Below are 25,657 nucleotides of genomic sequence, written 5' to 3'. Positions count from 1 at the left end.
AATCTCCAAATTACCGTAACGGTATAGCTACCCTAATTAGCCATAAGAGTTAACAACCGCCGTGAGTGCTATAAGATTAGGATAATTCTAATTTAATTAGAAATGATTGCATGAACAATTTACGATACAAATCGAGCGAAATGATAAAATATAACTTGATGTTTGAGTGTTCCAATTTTTAATCGTTAATATTATGAGAAATTGTTTATTTATTTTCAAACTGATCTTATTAGATCAACTACATTTCGATTATAACTAAGTATTATTTTACTTAGTTCTAATCGAAAATAGTTTGGGTTTAACGAACCAAAGTGACATTGATGGAAATGCCGTGTCGCTCGCGTCCGCCCACACACTAACGGCCCTATTGTTCGATGTCTCTTAGATTGTAAAAGCAAATTATTTGTTATGTAGTGTGATATTGGTAAGATTATGTTGCCCGTGTTTTGTTATCGAAGAATTATTTTTATCTACCAAACTAACTTGAAACACGATATATATAGCATCAATGTCGTTTAAGTTTAAGTTAAGTCGTTTAAAAAGACTAAACAATGCACTTTATTAGGCAATGGAAAAAAAACTTACGTTTGCTTTTTATGTATCTAATATAACTCAAAAGCATAACTAAAAGTTAATTTTAAATATATGACAGATTCAAAGATTGTCATAAAATGAAATTAAATCAGGAATTTAGTTTGGGTTTCTGAGTCTGTCTTACTTGGATATATCTTCTTTCTACGCTGACCGTTTGTTAAAGCACTCTTAGTGTTTAATAATAAAAGTAACAGGTGAACACTCACACCAACCTAGAACATTTACTATGATCATTTATTTCACATGTTAAAAATAAATACATAGATGCATAATAATAAATAATATACATACTTTTGATGGCTAAAGACTAAATAAACTGCTAGAAATTCAAAGGAATTATTTGATATGAACATAAAATTTGAACGCAAGAAAAATATGCGCAAACTGAATATGTAAAAGGAATCGAATTAGTTTCTATTGCAGGTTTTCTTCTTTAAAATAAATTCTTAGTGAATATATAATATTCTGACTTAATAACCGCGTCATCTATAAATTCCGCGATTTATTTCATATTAAACGCGTTATTAAAACGTATGTGCAGGTTGTATGTTGTAAGTAGATTAACAATACTATATTTATTTATATATGGATATGTAACAACGACCTAAAAATGAACTCAAACCTTTGAAATGGGAACGAGGTAAATTTTTTTTATTTATTCATAAAACATTTCTGGAATCACTTGTACTACTATCCGTTCGTCATCACTTCGTCACACCATTCGGAATATAACCATTATACAATTAACAACAACTATTGTGCCGCCATCCATAATTTTTCGTGAATTTGTTACCACCACTAAGAAATCTGCATTACACGGCTATATCAAATTCAAAAATCAAAGTAGGGCAAATCTCTCTGTTCTGATAACAAATACCTCAAACCTGACAAAACAGACAAATCAAACTCAGCGAGACTACTCCAAGATCATACTTAGCATGCAATCGTCTTTGGACTTTTTTTCCATTTTAGCAATGAAAGCTTTCTGATCGGTGGGTGAAGTCCGAAGAGTATCTCGTATTTGACACAGTTTTTAAAAAAAGGGCTAAACGATAAAATAACAATGCGGATCTCATATTTTAAAGAGTGTGTCACACAAATATCTTGTCGTATTGCATATACTGAGCTTGGTGTTCTGTGCCACACGCTGCAGTAATTCGGTCCAATTAAGCTAATTTATCGACGAACACTTTTTTTTAAAGAAAAGTTCTTGGATTTTTATCGTAAATTTCTCTTTGAGATAGTTTCATAAAAATCCATTAGAGTTAAGTTGGAACTAGGTGGCCACGGGATTATATCCAAAGCGACTGCTCAGTTTTTGGAGGGAAGCTTCCCGGAGTAAATTCACTGTATCTCCAGCCGTGTGTAATTGCACCATCCTATTGGAACCGTCTGTTATAAATATGATGGATGAGCTCGCAGGTTCGGCAAAAAGAGATCCGTAATCACGCGTCGATAATTTTCACTATTATAATTAAAAAATGGTCCAATTATCCCATTCGTGGATAAGGTACAATGAACAGGAACAATGCGATGGTTTTTGATGTTTCAATGTCGGGTATTGAGTTCTTGGAAATCAGTAACGGCAGTTTGTGATGTCGACGGGGCCGTTTAAGTGAAAATGAGGTTTGTCGCTACCAAAATGGGATTAACAATACCAAAACGCTTCAACATCGTTTGACAACAATTTTTTGCGTAAAACAAAGTTACTTTCTTCACTTGTGGAACAATTAAAATTTTAAAATGTTTATATTTTAGATTTCTTTTTTATAAATTTCATGAATATTGCCCATATAATCGCCCTTGTAAATCCCGGCGGCACTGCTCTTTTTGGTATAGAAAAGCGTGGATTTTCACTTTGTACATTGCTTATAGAATTTTTTTAACTTGATAAAACCGAGACTTAAGTACTCAAAATGATCCTATCCCTTCTGATATGTATTATGAGTAAAACACATTGGCTCGAAAAACATAAATATTCATACAACACAATACATTTCTGATTTGTGATTTTCATGTGTTCATCTACGGTCTTAATATTCTAATTTTCTTAATATTTTTTTCTTAAAGGTTCCGTACGACTCAGACTTTAATAAATTCAATTAACCTCAACACAGTGAACTTGAGCATGAATCCACAGCGATTTCGTCAAGGCTCCAAAATCCTCGGAGATTATCTAGTCACCGAATTTGTTCGAGTGCACGTCTAGTGGATAACTGAAGATTGGTAAAGCATTATGCTTTTCAAAGGGTACTGAATTTGTTGACTCACGATGTTACTCACGATGGGATACACAGAGTGTATGTTTATCCAGGAGGACATCAACAAGCATGATATAATATAAAGATGCTGTTTCTATGAGAAGCCATGAGCTAAAAAGAGCTTCCGGTGGTTTTTTATAAGTTAGACTCAAATCCTATAAAGCAAGTACATGTGTCACATGCAAGATAATGTGTAAGTAAAATAAAGATAGACGAAAAAAGGGAAACATAATGGTGGCTTAGTACACAATTACTTACTACACAACACACAGTATGCAACGTGTTTATGAACAATATATATTTATAATACAAAAGGCTATTATTTACAAAAAAATTGTCGAATTTCTATATTTTTCAAGATGTGGGGTATTCATCTAACAAAGAATTTCCTGATGGCTAATGATTGCAAAACATTTTTAATTTGATTTCTACCAATATGCTTAAACTTGCTTAAGTTGCACGATACATAACTCTCTTGTCTGGCTATACCATATACCGCAAAACTTGGATGTTATTAATAGTAATTGAACAACGTATGTTACTCAAATTATCACAAAGATTGACCCGTTAAACCATTTATAAATAGTGGCATTAGATAAACTTCATCACCAAAAGCTGACTGAATGAAATCTATCGTGAATTTACTGCTGATTGAGACTGCAACGAAATACACAAAATAGAAAATAACTAAAATATTCACGTCTTAACGTTTCGAACTAATACAATAACACATTTTTTTAACAAATGACTGAATTACATAAGATACGTTAAAAGATTATAAAACAATTCTATTTTCAAATAAAAATACATTTTTATTCTTAAACTAGCCAATTCTTAAAACTTTCCGTATCACCAGCATATATGGTTTTACAAATTCATTTTATAAATTGAAGTATATACCACAATTATTCTCTCGGCTACTTTTTGCGATTCAGTACGTATTATAAAGAAATTTTAAATAAAAAGACTAAAGATTTTTTATACGGCAAGCTTGGTGAGGGTTGATCGGACAAGGTAATGTTAAAGTAAAGCATCTTTACCTTACTTTATTATTTATGTTAAATAATTTCATTGTCTTTATATTTCAAATTTTTTGTACGGCCTGGGGAAAAATTTTAAAATAAGATGGAAGAATTTGAGGAAAAGTTTTTTTTTTTTTAAAACACATGTCCTTAACAAACGTTTGACAACAATCGTAATCCAAAAGAGTCGTATTAGGATGTAATCAAAAATATCAGGTACGTGATTGTATTTTCTCTGTAAGCGTTACAAAAAAAAACATTCCATTAGTACTAAAGCCCTGAATGGATGGAACAAAATTATGATTAATAAATAAAGTGATGCATTTTGAAAACTTTTTTTCTCTTTCTATAGGACTATGCCAGGATTGATAGTGGGAAGTCCGTCGTAGCAGCTAGTAACCATGACATGTATTCCTCACATTGTTGAATTATACATTTAAAGTTTATTTTATTATTGTGTTAATACGTCATCATTTCAGCCCTTAGACGCCCATTGCAAAGAATAGGATCGAAGACAATTATGATATATTCACCATATACCATAATCGCCACGCTTGGTAGACGGGTTGGCGATTGCAATGTGGTATACGCGTAGGAGACCACTGTCCATCCTCTGGAAACTTATCTGTGTGCAGTGACAATCCTGTATAATTATTGCACTAAATGTTCATTTTATAAGATTGAATCGCATCCGCGACCTACGATCGCAAACTTCAGTCCTCTACCGCTGGGCAAAAATTGTATTATGTGTATTATACGATTATTAATATTTTCATATTCTTAAAGTACCCATTAAACCATGACGCATCGCCAAAGCGCGAGCCAGTGAAAGTAACACCGGAATTCTCCAAAAACGCAAACATTTATTTTCCTCGTATTATACTTTGAAATCAAGCTGTTTGAGATAAAAAATAATATGGTAATTTTAGACTCACGTGACTAATTTAATATTGCAAGTGGGTCTGATATTTTTAATACCGCCATCATGATCATCATGTTAATCGAAAGACGCCCACTGCAAGGCAAGGCCCTTCCCGAAGGATTGCTATTTTTTATAATATAATAAAATGAAATTAACTTTTCGTTCACGTCATCTTCATCTTTTGTTTTTGTTAAATATACAACTTAACATTATTTTATTTCACTATAAATAATAATGTAAGGAAGTTATTATTTTTTAAAATATTTTTAGAAAACAATTTTCTAAAAGTGTCGAATAACCAAAAAAATTATTGACAACTGTTAAATCCTATACCTTCGAATCAGTTATTGCTCTGGAAGTGGAAATCCGGAATTTTTCAAGCTTATGTTTAAATGTTTACAATATTTTTTTAAAAGCAGAGCTGTCTATGTTTAATATTTCATAGAGCACATTGACCAAAAAAAAATATTAATATTTACTCTTAGTAAAGTCATTATCAAACGCTGTTTATGTTTAAGGCTGTATTTAATAAAAATGCTGGATGTTGGACCAAACATTGTGGGCTTACGCTACTCTAATCACCTACTGTTTTAAAATAAAACTATTTCTTAAATGCATTTGTTTAAAATAAAACAATTATTGCCATTTCAGTAATACATGTAATTATTTTATTACAGTATAACATTTATTAATCCCATAATACTTTAAACAGAGCTTATCGTTTTAATGACATCAAAGAATCTTCAGTCACTGTATAATTTTTACTTATGGAAATACAATAAAGTAAATCTCAAAACAAATATTTTTAGAACCTTTTAATTTACCTTGATTATTTACTTATTTTTATTTATAAATTATTAAAACTCATAAGGAAATCATAGAAAATATTAGAGCAAAAATACTTTATAATTTCTTTAAATGTTTATTTTACATTTTCTTATACCGTCGCCTGTCAGTTTGGTGCAAACTTTTAAAAATATAATTGAAAACTGCTTTGATAATCCTGCTCCAAATTGTGCTTAAAGTGTCGTAAGCTATGTCTTCTTGGAAAGTTTCAAAATTGAATGTTTTAGAATAAGGCTGCATTACGAATTCTAACGCGAACGGAATCCCATAAACCTGTTATAGTAAACAATACTATTAACATTAATTACACTAATGGTACGCACTACGCACTTTTTGAAATGTAAGTAAATTATAGATATTAAAGGATAAAAATGGATAAATAAAAATAAGGAATTATAACAGGGAATTAATAAATGAACAAAATATACATAGTTAGGTTGAAGTGACAAGTCAGTTATGTCGTCTACCCGCAAAATGGGTGGACATAGATTAGATAGAGACCTAATTAAATTGGTCAGAAGACGCTAGATGCAGGCCGCTTACAAACTGTTATAATGGAATTCTATGGGAGAGATCAAGCAGTGAACGTTCGACCGTTGTTGTTCGATCGTTGAAACGGTGATAATGATTATGACAACATGCATTTCAAACAAAAAAAATCCAGAGACAAAAACAAAATTATGATTTTGATTTAGGACAATTGACCTATTATTTTTCCAGTGGAAATAGTAAAATAAAGGGATGTTAATAGAATTTCAAACAGCATTGATTTAATAGGTCGTAACATTTAACATTGTAACATAAACTTATCGCACCGTTTTCTATCATTGGCAATTAACTAAATATAAACGGTATAATGTGATAATACAGTAAAGTCGAAATCAACCGATTCCTGTCACTATGCACTTGTCTCATAGCCTACAGTTCGTAGTTTACAAATAAAGTTAAATAATAAAGTAATTACCAATGCCGCGTAGTCAACACTTGTACCACTGACCATCCCGTACCAACTGTGAAGCGTGTCAACTGTCACCGACATAACACGAAAGCTCGCATTTCGCATTGCTTCGTCAATTTCTCCCTTCAGGTCAAGATATACGTCGTCGTCCTCTTGAAGGTCAGTATAACCCCTTGGATATAAAACCGCGTCACCCTGAATAATTTAAGAACTTACATTAAAGCTTTGTTTATTTTAAAAATTTTACGAGTCGAGAAAACTTTTACACCTATTGCATTAAGTTTTTCAATTAGAATGCAACTGACCAATGACTTTGACCAATGACAGTACAAAGTCTGTAGATACAGATAAATTAATAAAATACAAATAGCCTCCATTTCTATTACTATGTGGTAATCGTCTCTTTGGCGCAGACATCTCCTAAACCCTTCCATCTGTCCCGCTACCGTGCCTCATGCATCCATAAAGCAGATAAATTTATAATATTTAATTTTAATATGTAGTAATCTGTAATTTAAAAAGGTTTACACTTTAATTATTGAAACCACTGATATATTATTCGCTAACAAAGCAATTATACACTCAACTATTTATAGCTGTTACATCTTGTGCATTATATACACGTAACCTTTCAAAATGACAATGACAACGAGAAAAACCATGCTATTTGCGAAATCTAACACACGACTTTCACCGGCAATGTAAGTACATATATTAATAAACAAACCATCTTTTAGTAAGCTACTTAATTGTAAAGTATAATAAACTTCTAAACAGACTTAGAAAAGTTGACAAAATTAATTTTATTCGCTTATTATCAATACACCGAACAAAATATATCCAAACTTAAATATACAGGGTGATGAAAAATTTATTTGACATACCTTAAAAGTCTTTTCGTCGTAACCTCCCGCGTGCACGTTTATGTACGCGATTATTTTATGGTGATAGTAGTGAAAAATACCGCGTATGGCCTGCGTTTCTGCTTCAGAGAAAGGGACGAAACCTGGATATTGTTGGCTACAGGAACTTGAAAGGCGCGTGAAATTCCACGCGACGTCGAAGTTGCGGTCAAGCGCCACTCCGGGACATGCTTTTTGCGGAGACGTATTTTTATTCCAAAACTTTAGCTACAATGATTAAGAGTATAATTTAATGTAATTAACGTTGATATAAAGAGCACAATTAAAAACTAAACCAATTTGCCAGTAACATTTGTATGCTTACAACTACGCGGTTGTTGGACTTGCACTTTTGATTGTCGTATGATATGACTTACATATTATGTATATTATCCTACATTTTATATAAAAAAAACTGATATCTTGTTAGTTCTTAGCTCTCTACTAAGTTCTTTCTCAAGATTATTTTCTAAATTTTACTGTGGTTTAGAATTCCTTTTTTCCTCATATGAAGCGTATGTGTTTTTTTTTTCAATCCTTACCATTTACACCGGCATTTATACTGATATTCCTACAATTGTTACTAAAAATCTACACATTTTTTGATGTAATTAATTTATATAATCTTAAATATTATCACTTCTCAAATTATACTGTATTATAATGTAATTGGTAAATTGAATGAAATTAACATACAAGAAAAAACTAAACCTTTTTACAATTTTATTAGTATGATTAAAATTGTTATCTTTTGACATAGCTTACACAGATACCATGTTCCGTTTCATTATTTACTTCATTTTTACCACTACTTATTTACACTTTACCACTTTTACATTATTAATAATTTCTTGCACCCGATCTAACCAGGGCATTATTAATCTATCTTGGCCTGGCGTATACGAAGTGATGCCATAATCAGTGCGCTTAGCATTAAGCTCACCCAATAGAACATACATATTAATTAAATACTCACCGGATAATTTAGTCCATCGGGATTAGCCATTGGGATTAAAAATATATCGAACTTATTAAGATGATCCAAATAATATTGGAGAAGAGCTGCAAAATATTGTACCGTTGAAAGACAAGGAATTTGATCGAAGCCTTTTATGCTGAGACCGTGCACGATGAAAATAATTTTCTTTTCGTATACATCTTCTGCGTACTTCCCTTCAGTGTGCGACCTGAACCGCCCTTTTGGACGCTCAGTTATTTTAAGTAGTACTATATCATTGTATTCCACTGTTTTACCAATAACTTCTACGGTTACATTGGCGTTAGGCAATAGTTTTCCTATCTTTGTTAATTGTCTGTATATCTGGAATACATAAAAGGTAATACAAACCTTAATTTTTATTATATTAATTTAATTCATCGTCAATTAAATGTTACTCGAGTTCAACGAAAAACTAAAATATTTCTTGCGTGTGAGGAGATTCATTCTTGTTTTGGAGCTCAACGCGTCTAATCAATGAAAAGTTTTGTCAGAAAATAAGTCATAAAAAAGTGAAAATTCTTTTGAAATTAAATGTAAATATTTGACCAATATTAACGTTGTAAGGGTCGAGATGATATATCTCATCATCGGTTTCATGGTTCGTCTTTTCCCTGCAAAACGGAACAATAACAAGTTATCAAAATGTAATTTTTTATGCAAAAGTAAAAATTTATTTAAAGCGTTACCGCCTTAGTAAAATACAAACATACTAACGGGTCTGTAGTTTGACGTACGCTTCTTGGGTGGATATTTAATGATTGCTCGGACCTTAAAGTAAAATGAACAACATATGTATTATTTGTAATGTACAAATTAAATTTTTGTTTGATTTAGTTTTCTGAGCTTTAATTAAAAACTTATACTTAGATTTGATATTAACTTTTCTTGTTGAGGCAGCTCGGCAATAGTTCTCCTTAAATTAACACCACCCCTAAAAATTTTTGTTACGAATTAATTACGTTTATGTAATAACAAATTAAAGTAGTGTTGTAGGGTATTATATTGTAAAATAATTAATAAAATATATACTATTTTAGTTAAAATTCAAAATATCTTAGTTTAAAATCGTCAATTATTTTTACCATTTTAAAAAATGAGTGGAGACAGACATTCGCGAGTAAATTAGGAGGAAGAGTTAAAACCATGCTTGAAACTTAAAAAACAGATGCTCTTTTTAAATGAAATTTTACCAATATTTTACGTATGTGAAATTGACCGAAGTGTGAACTTGGTTTGTCGACACCAAGTTTCACTCATTTCGTTAAATTAAAACTTGGGAGTGCTACAATAAGATACATTTTATAATATGCAATTAATTTTAAAATAGAAATTAAGATAAGAAAGGTATAACATTTCTATCAAATCTTTATTATAAATGCATACACTATGAACTATAAAATATTTACCAACTTTTTGAATACAAAATTTAAAATAAACCCGCATTTTTAAGAGGTGACTGACTCTATTTTTATATATATATTTTAATTTGGAAGTATTAATAATATATAATTAAGTATTTATTGAAAAAAACTTTATAAATAAAACTCACCAATATTCAATTGGACCCAAAGCGTCTGCTGGAAAGTGTATAAAGATAAAATAAAATATTAAATGATAGCAGCACGCAAAGACGCGTTACGGTTTTAATACTCGTGTTATCTTTTTTTCCTTTTTAATGTCGCTTCCAATTATAATATGTGTGTAAAATATTTTCCATTAGATGTTAAGGCGCCCCAAATATTTCTTGTAAAAATATATAAATACAACAAAACCTCTTCCTTTTAGTCTATTTATAATTTTGTTGACAATTTGCGTAAGAAATATCAAGTATCATATTTTCGTTATATCACACTAACGCTAGAAAATTTAACGTATTAACGTGTTATCAACTCGTTTCTTGCGCCATTGTAAATCTGTTTGGCACACTACTGTAACTTTCGCAATTTATGAACAAGCTTTTAGTTTTTGTCCAAAAATTTGTCGATACGAAATATTTTGTTGATGCATATTGAGTTAAATTACGTAAGCAACTGAAAATTCACTGAATAATATAAATTATAGACATTATTGAAAATCGAATTCGTAAAAGGTATTAGTAATGTACTTATTCTTAATAATAAAATAAATATGGTACTTATAAATGTATCAGAACTAAACACCATTCATAACTATCATCATCATTCAGCCGATAGATGCTCACTACAAAGCATAGGTTTCCGTCAAAGGCCGCCACGATGACCAGTCTTGCACTGCTCGCATCCAGTGGTTTCCTGCGACCAGTATGAGGCCTACTCACGCCGCGTCTACCGGCTATTATTCGCCACTCGAAAACCTTTCGACCCCGACTGTCGTCGGTTGCACGCGTCTCACTAGATGCCCCACCTACTGCAACTTTAAAAGGACAATTCTTCGAACTATGTTGGTGATCTTCATTCCTCTCTGAAACTCCTCATTTCGCATTAAAACTCGGAGCATAGCTCAGTCTATTGCTCTCTCTCTCAACACCATTGCCACTAAACAATCCACCAAAACGCTTTTAAAGTTAAGCATTAATTAAGTTGTTACCATGTTATACCTGCAATGGTTATAAATATTATATTAAATAAAATTAGAAGGAAATGACGACAAGCATAGTATCGCGACATTTTTCAAAGGAAAACAATATTTAAAGATTTTTTTTAGAAAATATACTAAATCGTATTCTCAAAAGATTGCATGTTACTAAAAATCGATATTTCAATAACTACGATTTATTCCTTTATTCAATTTCACTTAAATAAAATTTCTTCCTATCGTGAACATAAAATCGCATTTCGCATATTTATGCGTTATAAAACATGTATAACATATATTTCGTATTATATTTGTGGAGGAAAATCGACAACAAAGTTCTTTTGTTTATAGAAACAACAAAACTATTTCGTTAATTCAAAACAATTTAATTACGTTATATATTCTCTTCTTGAAACAAATATATAATGTAAAATATTTGAAACATCGGGAAAATTAAAAATATGTAGAAATGCGATAAAGAGACATAAATATTTTATGAAACATCTTATTTAATCTTAACAAATATTTTTTTTTTTTAGTTTAATGTATTAATATTTACTCTAACTGTCACTTACCATCCGGTAAAAGATTTCGTTGCTTTAAAAAAATTGCCAGTATCATGAGCAGAAATCATAAGAAGTACTTAACGAACAAATAGCTATAACTAAAATGACCCATCCACGTTGACCGCGCCCTTAAATCTTGACCGTGTGCACATTAAAAATTTCACGATCCCCTTAAAAGTGTTGTTTTACCGTTCATGGCTGTTATGGCACCGGGCTGAGCGGTGCGATGGGGTCTAAGGCATGAAAAAGATTAAAACATTTTCTGTTAATAAATTTTGTCGAAACCTGTAATAACTCATATAACTTCCCTAACAAATGCCACCGAAAGAACCTACGATGTTACTTGTAATAAAAAAATATTAGTTGGAGCAGACATTATATCAAGCGTTTAAGCATGGCGTGTTGACCGGTGGATTGAATTTTCAAGTTGGCACAAATATTAATAATTAATGTCAGCTTGACGCCATTTGGGCAGCACTGAGAGTCCGAAAAAACATACACAAGCGAAAAAAAACACATAAAAAGGAGCCTATGACGGCTATTGGCATATGCTAGATGCGCAGGACTAGCATCGTAGCGAACTATGAGGTAGGCCTTGCAGTGGACGTCTATCGGCTGATATGATGATGAATATAAACAAAGATGACTATGAATCTGCAATAACATTGTTATTTCAATAACACAAAAGTATGTTAAAAAAAAAACAAGAAAGATTCTCGTACAACGACGGAGTTCGTATGGTTTAACTAATAAAGCTAGCATGAAAAGAAGAGAAGGAAGAACAAGAGTATAATTATACAAAGGCAATTCCTTCTTTACCTTGTAATAGTATTTTAAATGTATTTCCATTCCGCCGACTTTTGTCTTTTGTACCGATAAGTTAGAACCTCGTAAATGCGCCTTACGATTTACACCTACACAAAAAAACTGTTAGTGCTCCCGCCTCAATCTTCATCCAGGGGGGCGAGTTGTAAATCGAACCTTCAAGCTGTAGAACTGTGCTTTAAATTAAATAGCCTCGTAGAATAACGACAACACAAAATATAAAATTATAGCTAAATATAAAGCGCGCAGAACAGATGGCGGCTGGTGCCTTCAGCAGTAGAGATCACGGATTGACGAACGCAGCGAAGGATGTATACCCACCCACCCACAAGATGAACTAATGATCTTGTTAAAATCTTCGGAAGACGCTGGAGGCATCCAAACAGTTCTATTGGAACTCTAACTGAACTGGGGAGGCTAACGTACACAAGCGGATGTTCTATGGCCGAAATGAAGATGTTGATTAGGACTCTATAAAGACTGTCATAAAAAGAAAACAGATAAAAAACTGTTTTATAAACAAAATTCATCAAATCTGTGTAAATCTTTGACAGTTTTAAAGCTGCTCCTTTATATAAATCAACAATATATTATCCTGTTATATTTTAAACTGTAAGTAAAAAGGATCGCATGCTTTTTGCTTACAAATTAGGTTAATGGACATCGCTTATTTTAAAGCTTAACTTTTTAATAACACCAACTTTGCAGATACAAAATAAAGTTTAATAGAACGTAAAAAAACTGTAGGGCATAGGCCTCTCATAGATTAATGAAAAAATTCAAAATAGCACCGTCTTACAACGACCTTAAGAAAGTCTGTTCACTCTAACCCCATCAATGCCATTGTGCGTTTACCATTTTGAGATTGTAGCAGTTCACACCCTCACCGTCTGAACTCTCCACCCCAGAGCCTTTACACCTCAGCAGCCACTATGTACTATATTACCTCCCCACACCTACTTTAATTAATCCGCTGGACTATGCCGATCACTATCTTTCGTCTATGAATCGCCTCTGTGATCCCTAGTGCAGCTAGTGAATATAATCATGAAGCATCTGTACTGGTAACATTACGAAACAAATTTGTTTTCTTTCAATTTTTTATAATTTTTTTTTTTTTAAATATGATTTTGTATCAACATATCAATGTGCATAAAGTATGTAAGTGAATTATGCTTAAATTTTAAAGTTCTATATATTTCATAATAACTTATCAAATAAATTATTCCGTAGATTTTAGTATCCCGAAGGAGCAACATTGTATTTTTTACGCTAAGATTTACAAGGTGCTAAACCGTAGCGACACGGAGCGGTCACGAAATACTACGGGCTTTCAATGAACAGTTGTTAAAGCATTTCATAAAAGTTTTAAATTTATAACGAAAAATTTAGTAATATAATACATAAAAAAGTTGACCTAAACCTAATATCGCTTTATCAATTCGCCTACGGCAATCTAAGCTGTCTCGAGCAATAATTATATTAGGATTTTACTTCAAAAAATAATAATATTTTGTTGCAGCGTGCACACAATTCATTGACATTAACAAGGGTTACGATATTAAACGTATAAAAGCGTGTCCAATCACGTTACACAACGATTTAATTACGCAAATTTTTCCCATAAACTGCAGAACATTACATCCGTTGATAATTCAAAAAATTTCTCACAGCGGAACAATTTATATGGTCACGGTTGAGTGCACTTCTTAATCTTTTCTTTCTTACTACTGTTTAATAAAATTTTAGTTTCATGTGTAAATCTAATTCAGAGTAGCTTTATTCGAGTAGGCATTTACATACACATTTAAATCGTTAATTATTTTAACATTACGAGTAGTAAGCTCCGATTCTGAATGCTGATCTGATGTGAAGATTCGGCGAGAAACTCAACAATCCCTTTTTTTAAATGAAATTTTAATAATGTTTGATGTTCATTTATAATATCAATTCTGTAACAACAAGTCAACCTTACCAAGTTCCACGCATTTCGTTAAAAATCACTATTATACCGTAGAAAAGTTTATTTAATAATATACTTTTAATTTTAAATTTAAAAGATGTGGAACTTTATTATGTATGCGTACACCCAGATCCATGAAGGGTTTGTCAATTTTATGAAAACAAAATTTAGCCGTTAAAAGTTTATTTTAATTTCTTGTATTTATCGTGTACATATAATAAATAAATACGAAGTTTGATGTAATAATAATTTGAGAAAATACGTAGTGACCAAACCCCTCAAACGTCATGCATGAGTGTAAAGTTAATTTTTTAATAAACCGAGAATCGTGTTGCGTTTTAAAATAAAAAGCAAAAGTGAAAACCATAAAGGGGTGTTCAATGAAGTGACGGGAAGCGTTCCACGCTCCCGATTTTATAGCACGGCTGACGGCAATCCAATCTGCTAATACGATGAAATGGTTCTATATCTCGAGAGGACAAGCGACAGTCCTTAGAAACTAAGCACCGATCCACTCTTTTATCTACCTCAAACTATAAGCACACTGTAAATGTATTTTCCAGAAGACCAGGCGTAAATTAACATAAGTCAATGCGGTCTTAAAATTATACTATTAAGAACATAAGAATAAATTTCTAGGATGTCTTTAACCGTATTTTATATTTTTGTTTATACTTTTTATGTATTTTATACTCCTTGTTTGTTTCTCTAAAATAAAAATGTAATCTCTCATTTTGAGCTATGTTTACAAACTCGCAGTTGCGCAGGGCAGGCTACATAATGCGCAGAACAGACAGCTGCTGGTGCCTTAAGGTTCTGGAAAGGAAGCTAGGCAATCGCAGCGTAGTACATTCGCCTACAGGGTAGACAAACGACCTAGTTAAAGTTCTAAAATGAGACCATGGACTAGCAAACGCAGCGCAGTATAGAAAAATTGTTAAAGGATGTTGTCTTAGAATTGTTAAAGGGACGCCTATATTCAGCAGTGGACCTAATACATCTGAAATCATAATGATTAACTAAACATACCGTGCCCAGATTACGTAGGTAAAAGAAACATAATCTTTTAGCCCGGGTTCTCTAGAAGAGGAGATATTCCCTGCCTGTCTTAAGTGGCAACCAAAAGAGCATTAGATTCGTCAAGGGTGGGGGCCTCCATTGTTCATTCAATGCGGACCCGAGAAAAGCGGCAACATGAAGTGACCTCGTGTTGCTGCGGCACGGCGAGAATGCCGGAGGAGGCACAGCTTCCGCTCGGGATGTATCTGGGTACAATACTGAGAGGCAGCTGCGAGTTCCGTAGGAGATCCGGCGGCCCCCCCAAAGGTACCGACGACGACCACTGAGGGGATTTTAATGGGTAGGAATCCCACATAAACCTGTACTTCCCTCCAGAGGGCAAAGTATCTTGTGTCCGTCGTTGTCAAACATGTCAGTCATGTCTTCGTGGTGACTTATTCCACGAGTAGCACTGTAATGACTTTTCAGTTTCATCCACGGCGGTATCATAGGTGCGAAGATTAATATCAAAGTGATATTTGTAAACAACTTGAATAGTAACATAAAATTTCTTAATGGTTATAGCAAATGACGTTATCAAAATCGTCAACTGGATTATTTGAATAAATTTTAACAGAATGAACCCTCGCGTGCCTGTTAAACTGTAGGGTCTGGCCCTGCAATAAAGTGTCCATAGATTGCGAGTGTGGTCGAAACAATTCCATTTTAGCTGTCAATTACATTAGAAAACTCAGTTGCTCCGGTCCCATTTACATACGAACGTGGCATGTGCACTCGGACTGATTGCTTGGGTAGATGGAATGATGAGGTGAAATGTAGATACTGATGCGCCCCGAGCGGCTGCCGCATACCCGTCTCCGTTACTTTACCAAATATACCTATATCACAAAATTAAATATACTTTAAAATATCAAATTTCAGTATATTGTGATAAGAGTAAAAATTTAATTGGGACACATTCCAAATTCATTATACAAGCACACAATAAATCAATAAATCGCCTAATCACATCATAAAACATATTATTCGGCGCAAAATAGTGTGAAATAAATATTATTTATTTCACTCTACTTTCCAATATTTTGGGCAGTGAAAGTCAAGGTTCTGCCAAATATGGCTTCTGTCGTGGCTCCTTTGCGTCCCTTATTTTCCATCCTAGTAGTTTTCACCAGAAATCTTGTTTTATAGCAACGTGACTTGCATTCTATTTTCAGTCTTGCCACTCTAGGGCCGATATCTGTTGCTGTTCTAATTTCTGATCATTTATTTGTCTGTCTGTCCCGGAGAGTTATATGCACCAGCTCCCTCTTCATAACCCTTTGAACTCGTCAAACCCGTATGAAGAAAGACGTAAAGTATAATATAGTAAATGACAAAAATCAAAATAAATCTAAAAACTTCGATGACTTAAAGATAAGTTTTTATATTTCTGATATATGTCAATTAAGTATTGGTAAGAAATATTTAATCTTCAGTACTGAATCTGCACTGAATCTTTAAAAATTATAAAACGCTGTCAAAATAAATGTTATATACACAATGCCGCTTAATTTAACAAAACTGTAATTTCATGCTAACTAACGAGTAATTGAAGCTCGAACAAATGAGCACGATCAATAAGCGTTGTCTCAATAAAACCTCTTTAGCGAAACTATTATATTAAACATAGGTCACTGCCGTCAGATCTAGTTCCCTGTAAGTTATATAATTATGTTCTTGTGGTTGCAGGAGTTATTTATCGATAATATTATGTGCGTTGATCTTATTACAAATCTTTAGATGACTTTTAAAACTTTAAAAACTTTACATAAAAAAATCTTTTATTTGTATGTTACATTATTGACTAGTAATAAAAACAAAATTCCTTATAGATTTACTATAAACAATATGCTCAAATGTATTCATATAACCTGTTTTACATTTTGTACAACAAAACCCCGGGCTTCCATCATTTGCATCGTTCTGCTCATCGCCTAGGACATAAACGAAAGTTTTCATCCTGTCGAGCGAGTGAAGTCATGCCAATATCGTCACTATTGTTAGTTACACGAGAAAGATATCTGTGCAGATATTACGCGGCGGTTAGTTCCTTTTGGGTGCGTAGTAAAATAATAGCCATGTCAAAAGCACAGTCCGACTGACGCGAATACTTTCCGACTGCTTGCCTTTATTTTATAGCGCATGTTTTAATATTAATTGTAAGTTTTCTGGCTGGGTGAGCAGTCGACGACATAATGCAAATGTATACGCTTGTCAGAACGTTTAAGGCGCTCTTGCGAAATTCATAGCGGTTCATTATACGCGTGATTAAGTTTTCGTCAGAAATAATAACGTACCCGTATAAACTTAATTCGAAGAGATCGATTGTTCCGAACAAAGTTTTCCCGAGAAACCATTTATGTGCGGCCAAAATTTCGTATTTCGTTTTAACCTCTTTTATTTGTGAACTAAATACAGATTTTATTGCGATAGCTAAAGCGCTCACGGGGTTGTTGCACGTGACCGCTCGTTGACGTTAATAAACTTTAGCAAGAGTTGCTACAACTTTTGTAATCACATTAAAATTAGAATTTGGTTTGTTGCGACACACACTGTGTTGCTAACTACCTGTAATTAAAGTACTTGGAGATGCGTAGTAGTCCAGCGCGAACGTTTTCTAGTACGATAATTACAAATGCTGTTTGCGATGATCAGTAATAAATAATAATACATAGGCAAGCATCTTCGGCGCAGCCGTGTGAAATACTTTTTTTGGGATCGGACTTTCTTCGCGTTTGGAGCGGCAGAGCGAAAAGGGCGCCTAGCTTAAAACCTCTTTTAATACATAAGCTCGATCGCTTTCGGGGAAGCTTTGGCTCGTACCACAACATACTAACATTTCACCGGATTGTGAGGCCACCTAATTCTTAGTTGACTTTAGCAAACGCTTCATGGAGTGACTATGCTATCCAATCATTGGCACCACCAGTTACAATGATTAGTTTATAAATATTTACTGTTTTTCAAAAAACATTTATTTTGTCTAGACGGCGCCTTTCACCCTCTAACGTCGATACGTAGGCCGTTACCTATAGGAATCCGGATCTTTGCTCATATATAGGGCGCTTCTCAGGCAATGATTAAGTTAAAAAAATATTTTGGATGATTTTCTAAAAGAGTAATTAATAAAGAAAATGTCACAGAAAATAATGACACAAAAATAATATATTTACATGTAGTAAATACATTTTATAGCTATTAATATTGAAATGCTATAATAATTATTAAATTTATAAAGAATGTTTTAAAGAAAGGAGTTACTTCGAAATTTTTAAAATGATCATTTTTATCGATCGGATCATTGCTGCAGATGCTATTTTTGTTTATCCTAGTGTTTCTGTATAATATCCCGTTATTATAAATTTGTTATAAAATTTATAATATACGGAAATCTTTATATTTGCCTTTAATAAAATGATTACTGTATTAAATATTTAATGCAAGTCTTATTAAAGAGCGTCAAAATTAACAATAGTTAGTTTGATATTTTAGAGAATTTCAAACCTTCTGGAATTAAGTTTGAATATTTTGTATTAACAAATTCTTGATTAATTCTTTTGTGAAAGAAGAAAAGTTTATACGGTGTTACAATACACTCTCATATAATGTCTCTTAATTGTTGTGCAATCAATTTTAGTATTTTTAAGTGACAATGAAGCTTGGTAATTAATTACTCTACTTCTGCAAAATGGATGTTGTAAAAGTGACCACGAAAAAGCCGTCTGAATTTGTTGTGGGTTCTTCTCAAATCAAGGCGAGTACGGAATCCTAGTAGCTTTAAGTTGGGGGACACTATAATAGAGGAGTTATCATCTAGTTTTTATCACATTGGGCTTCTCTGCCATTCTTTTGATTATGTACACTATAAATAATATTAATAAATAAATATATAGTTCAAAACTTTGTAAGCCTCGCTTCAAAAGTATAAAAAATACAACTACACCGGATACACGATTTGACAATAAATTGATACAGCGTTTTTTATACTCATATGAAATAAAACTGAAATGTTATAATTAAAGAGGGGAAAAATAATGAAATGACTCGTAATCCGTATATAGATAAGAGATTGTGATAGTCCGTGTCAAGCGGGTTGACTGCCCTAGTGGCATGACAGCTCGTTATAACCTCGCATCGCTAGAAGCAGGGAAAATCGACACATGTTTGCAACGAAGTCATTTGTTATTTCAATATTGAAAACTTTCGATTAAAAAACATCATTGTTTTGAGTACACTACAAAATACTTACATTTCATTAGAAGAATTTTGATTGATAACAATCAAATTACTATTAAAAATGAATATAGCCACAATATAAAGAAACAAGAAACTTTAAGCAATTTAAAAAAAAAAACGATGGATTATGTACAGCGTGATTTTTTATTTCAACCTGTGCTAAGTAACATTGTAAGTTTCCAGTGCGTATCGATCCTTTCATTGTTTATATTTATTAGAGTGTTTTTTTTTTTCAGGATTTATTATATTTATAGAGGATGATCAAAATGATCTATGTATTCAGATAAACCACTAATCGTATTACAATAAATTTTTCTGAATTCATAATTTTCTGTTATAATGTGAACATATAATTATTTCATGTATAAATTCTGTAGGGACGCCACCTAGTGAAGAAATTTTAATACTATAACTAATTAATAATGTATTGAAGCGACATCTATTGGAATAAAATACTTTTGACTTCTTTGCAATTAAACGAATACAATAAGTGTAAATATGTAATATAAGATGGCATAGAATTTAGTTTTAGTTAGAAAAAGAATGAATCAGAATAAAAAAGCAAATTGGCAGCAAATATCTAATGCCATTGATGTGACGGACTGATTCAATACAAAATACAACAAATGATACAGATCTATGTTTTCGATGTATCGCTCAAGCAATCATTTTCGAAAAGGTATTTAGAAACATTGATACACTAGGATATAATATTAACAACGATGTTGCTTCTTCAGTTTCACTAGCGGCTTCAGTTGCACTAACGCTTTCCGAAGTAGTAGTGATATTAGATAGACAATAACAACAGAACAAGTCGATTCGGCACTGTCGGGCGTCCTTGAGTCGCAATACTTAACGCATTGAGTGACTGAAGAAGCCGAAATTTCTTTGCGAAGGTTTTTTCTGCAACGTCACTACGCCTCAATCTGATAAATTGTAGTGAGTAAGTACATATGAGAGCCGAATCAAGGCTCCTTGGGGAGCCCTCTAGCTTTGAGATTTAGAGCACATGCCGTATGCGCCCTGCCTCCCCCTGAAATTTGACAAGTCTGTAATTGTCCCAAAAAATGTTTCATCTTCAAAAAAATAGTTTAAAAATTTATAAATAGATGTCGCTCTATTAACTTTAGTTTATATTCACAAGATGTAAACAATACTATATTTTAAAATAATACCCAAAATTTCTTACTTAACAATCTAATTTTAAGAAATAAAAAATTTACTTGCACCTCAAATTAATGTTAATTTAGACTTATAAACCATCTATTTGCTCTTTATTCAGACCTTAAATGTTATTTTTTATTAGATCACTATGATAATAATAAAGTAAAAAAGTTGTTACGTCTTCCAACATTTAAAAATCGTTGTTTTAAATTATATACATTTTAACATTTTTAAAATTATATGTATAATTAGCAATATCTACAAAATGTAAAAAAATCAGAAATTTCCATTTTGTAATATATATACAAAACCTAATATTATTTTATGTATTTATGTTTTCGTTTCCAAGTTAATTAATAACATTAAGAATTTGAGTGTAATTAGTTTTTAAGTTGTCTGTGCTTTCATTTGGATAGAGATTTTTTGTCAAAAGTGAGTCTGTTTTCGAGTCTTGATTCCGATTGGCTTCCGAAGTCGAGCCCGGGGCGATGGCGATATGAAGAAGAAAGTGCTGTTAAGTGATCGGATTTATCTTGCATTTAGTTTTTGAAAACAATTTATTTTGTAATCAATACGAAAAAGGTAAGTGACTTTTTAACATGTACAAAGTTAAGTTCGTATAAGTATTATTACAGTATAAATAGTTGATGTAATAAAGTTTTAATAGTGTTCATACCAAAATTACTAACAGGTGTTTCTTTAATCTTAATAATGTAAAAGTATTTTCACCTATTTTAAACATGTAGCATTTATTTGCTATTTCATTTATAATATTATTAAGATCCACTAAAAATCTAAGTGATAACTTTTTAATTATTTATCTAGAATCAAATAATATACTAATCTAATGATTTCAAGGATTAGCTAAGACATGCATGACATTAATTTATTTGATTCTTTAAAATACAGGTTGTGCCACAAATTTATAAAAAGTATATATAAAGTTAAATGTAACAAATATGGTTTTTTTTACAAAAGTTTACAGAAATTTACTCTTCTAAAGTTGTCAACCATTCTTCATATTATAATTTCATAAAACGAAATTAAATCATATTCGCTGCAATGTGCATTCTAGTTACCTAGAAGTAAAAAGGCATACATGATAGTTTTCCAATAATTAAATGTAACATAATTAGTCTAATATATAGGTACCTCTCATGCCATTTTCTTTATTTGGTAGATTCCAGGTCTAATGTTTGCACATGAAGTTTTTATTATTCATTCATGATAGAAGCAGTTTCATGGGACATAGTGAACAATATTTAATCACAGAAGCTGGCACCAATAAAATCCTTATTAGTTTTTTACTTAAAATTGGTGATAATGGTAGACCAACATATAGGGATCATAAAACAACTAGAATAATGAAAGGTTTTGTTTTGTTTCTTAACAAACTTAAGAATGCTATGGAATACAGTAAACATTTTAAGTAAACTTGTGCTTTTATATTAGAACATGAACTAAATTTTACATGGTCTGTACTTAAAAAATATTCTAGGTGTTGGTGATATATCAATCATTAAATAATTTTGTTAGGTGAAGTCTCTATAATTTTATATAAACTTATATAGTGCATTATGTTATTACAATTAAAACCTAGTTTAAGGTACTGTTTTTGCAAATTGAAAAAGATATGACAGCAATCATCTAACTTAGTTTATGATGGTCTTTAAATTTCCTTATAATAATGTTGCATATTTAGGTGTGGTAATATTTACCTTACAACTACCAAGTTGCAATATACAAGCACTACTATGTTAGAGTTTGAAATAAAAGACCATGGTGGTATAGGGTTAAGTTGTGCCATGTAGCGAATATTACTATTGAAGAATTTGCCAGAAACCAACTAGTTGTGGTTAGACTTATCATTGGATGAATGCATTTTCCGTTCCATCAACTATAGCAAACGATCTAAAAATTTAAACAAAAGTTCAATATAATCTTTCTTGCAATAACTGTCTAATAATAACACAACTATGATAACATCAGTATTTATTTAATATTTTATTGTACATAAATTTCCAGGAAATTAAATATAAACTATGAAATAGGCAAAATAAAGAGAGTAAAAATGAAAATCTTATTCCATTATTTTCTATGAAAAAACTGTGCAGGTATGGATCAAGAGATAGAAGAGGCTGAAAATACAATGTACTTATGACATAATGTAATGCGATGAATATGGGATAAGCATACTCTACATCACACTAGTCAAATTTCATAAATTGAGACTTGCTTTTTTTTAAAGTTTTGTAAGAATATATTTCTATTAATTTATTTAAGACTTAATTTGGGAACTCCGTGAGTCTGAGCTAATACTCTGGTGAACAACAGTGATTCTGGAGCCTAATCCAAAACTGATGCTGTGACTATCCAATGTCCGTATTTCTTGGAAGGGTCTGCTGTTTACATAATTTTGCAGATAGCTTATTCCCCTAAGGAAAGTCTAGGAAATGGATATAATTTCTTGCTTAACTTGTACATTATTCTGCAAAAAGCCCTCTGCTGATATAACTCACTAAATTTTTTTTTTTATTTATTTATTTGACTAGTCATATACTATGCATGTAAAAAATATGTATAGTCACTTATTGTTATTGTTAGTAGATATGATTGACTAAATATACACACTTCATATACAATTAACTAGAGTAAACCATAAATAAAAAAAATTGTTGTATGAGGCGCTAAATTATGAATGCATATCAATAGCTGTGTACAAAGATATTAAGCATTACTTCCACATTTATAATACCCATAAAACAATTTTATCCATTAAAGTTAGATTAACTTGTATTTGTAATTTTTTTATTAAGAAGTGTATAAAGCCAGTTGCTGTCCTTGTTATCGTTTCATTCCATCACCCACTGCAAGGAGTAGAGACCTATGGGGGGTGATTGCAGTGTGATATAATGGTACGCAGAGGACACTGCTACCTATCCTCTGGACAATTGTTTGTCAGCAGTGGCAATCCCATATAATTAATGCACAATCTATGAACTATATATAAGACTGTATCCTGAGAATTGAACCCATAACCATTGATTGCAATTCTCAATCCTTTATCTCTGGTCTACCGTTGCTCACAAATCCAGTTGTAGTAGACTATTCTTATTAATAAGATTGTCGCCTCCTTGCTATTTATACTTTATTCTTATAGATGTGATAAATTTATAAGAATAAAGTATAAATAAAGTAAATAAAATAAAGTATTAAATTTTTTAAGCTTCGTAATATATTTGTAAATGTTTAAATTATCCATTGTTTTATCTATTGCAAGTTTTACTTACCTTTTTAATTAAATTGCTGATGTATTTCATTTGAAAATGTTGGAATACAAATTTTTGTGAAGTCATTCTTACTTTAAAATTTACCATTTTATTATTCAATTCAATTTTTGAGATCCCACCATTTATTTAAACCTAACATAATTTGTTAAGCATGGATGCTTTAATTTTAAAATTTCTCGATCTACACGGACAATTCATAAGAAAAATGTCTTAAAAAATCTCCCTATTTCCGGATTTATCAACAAAAATTATTTAATTATTATTGGTAGTTTTTAAAATAAAGTGAATTTTATGAATCTCTTTTTAATAATATTTTTACGTGGTTAATTTTTAACGACCATTTGCGTATAAACATGCTAATTTTATAATGTACACATGTTTGCAAGATGATTTAAAACTGATGTACCTGTATTAATAATTTCAGTTATTTCTAGTTTAAACACATTAATAATACATGTATCCAACAGAGTAACAGTTTACAATGACTTCCTTCGCGACCGCACTCGAAGAGACAATTTTCCAAAATAGTTAAAACGATTTAAAAAAATTAAAAACTTTTCGTCTGTATTATTCTGCGCGCTTATATAAAAAAACTTACATGTTTTAATTTTTAAATTATACTCGATTAAAGAGCATAATAATCAAGAATATAGTTTATTGTCATATACATGATTATTCGGTCTTGTTTACAGAGAGTGATTGGTTATAGGTGTATCAAGTTTTAGAAGGAAAATATAGGGTTTTGTCCGCAAAATCTTTCTAAAACTTTTACTACACCTTTTTCAATCCCCCTGTATAGCGATCACTCTGAAATAGGTTAGATTTAATTATTCTAATCTTTTTAATTTTTATATTGGAATGCGAAAGGCCAAATAGCATTTGGCTGGCAATAGACAGGAATAAAACTTAGCCAAATGTAAAATATTGTTAATATAATAAAATAAATTTAATTGAATTTAAAATAAAAAAAAAATGTTTAACAATCTGTGATAAATATTGATATATACAAGTAAAATAAGTTAAATGAAATCTGTGATATTGTAATAGAAAGAGAAATAACTGCAGTGTTTGAGGATGGATGAGAGGGAACAGAAGGGAAAGATAGAAGAAATTGTAAAATAAAGGAGAGGAAAGTTAGACAATGTGACGAACAAAAGAAGAGTAAAGAAATAAAACTAGAAAATTAAAAAATAAATTCATAATTAAAATCCTCTTCCCAAATAAATAGCGGTGGAACGAGAGGTCCCCAATAGCGGGGGTAAAAAAATAGCATCTGGCTAAACAAAGTGTTAAGTGACAGATGGTAAATAATAATTGATTTTAATGTATAGTAAATCGAATTTTTAACGCTTTTTCGTACTCTACTACCGTTATGTAATTTTTTGAAACTATTGATTTTTAGATAGAGTATACCATCCATTAATTAACAGCAAATGAGCTATATATTGACTTCTACTAGACTACTACAAATAGACGATTTCAGCGAATATCGTAAA

At 31.6% G+C, this 25,657-nt stretch overlaps 2 protein-coding genes across 5 annotated transcripts in view; one reads left to right on the top strand and one right to left on the bottom strand.

The window, feature by feature from the left end:
- Positions 1-5,510: 5,510 nt before the first annotated feature.
- Positions 5,511-11,232, bottom strand: LOC137921443 (carboxypeptidase B-like). Of its 4 annotated transcripts, none has more exons than XM_068764203.1 (9): positions 11,081-11,232; positions 10,055-10,082; positions 9,386-9,436; positions 9,220-9,273; positions 9,062-9,116; positions 8,482-8,826; positions 7,488-7,733; positions 6,610-6,798; positions 5,511-5,918 (listed from the first exon to the last, which is right to left on the bottom strand). In XM_068764203.1, the coding sequence occupies exons 1-9, from the start codon at positions 11,148-11,150 to the stop codon at positions 5,727-5,729; spliced, it is 1,230 nt and encodes a 409-aa protein (XP_068620304.1). In that variant the 5' UTR covers positions 11,151-11,232; the 3' UTR covers positions 5,511-5,726. The 4 variants fall into 4 exon arrangements, with proteins under 4 accessions (XP_068620304.1, XP_068620308.1, XP_068620305.1 ...); XM_068764207.1 differs by having other exon boundaries at positions 5,512-5,918; positions 8,482-8,567; positions 9,052-9,116; XM_068764204.1 differs by lacking the exon at positions 11,081-11,232 and adding an exon at positions 10,706-11,072 and having other exon boundaries at positions 5,512-5,918.
- A 10,100-nt stretch (positions 11,233-21,332) lies between these two features.
- Positions 21,333-25,657, top strand: part of Dg (Dystroglycan) — a 92,236-nt gene continuing 87,911 nt past the window's right edge. Inside the window, exon 1 of the mRNA XM_068763961.1 lies at positions 21,333-21,453. The gene's annotated coding sequence lies outside the window, so the exon portion shown is untranslated. The remainder of the gene's footprint in view (positions 21,454-25,657) is intronic.

Source organism: Battus philenor, unplaced genomic scaffold, assembly GCF_028537555.1.
Source record: "Battus philenor isolate CCGP_79_NKW_IND1 unplaced genomic scaffold, ilBatPhil1.0.hap1 SCAF_19, whole genome shotgun sequence".
In the NCBI taxonomy this organism is placed as follows: domain Eukaryota; kingdom Metazoa; phylum Arthropoda; class Insecta; order Lepidoptera; family Papilionidae; genus Battus; species Battus philenor.
Note: the sequence above shows the minus strand (reverse complement) of the source record. Positions and strands in the feature narration are given on the sequence as shown.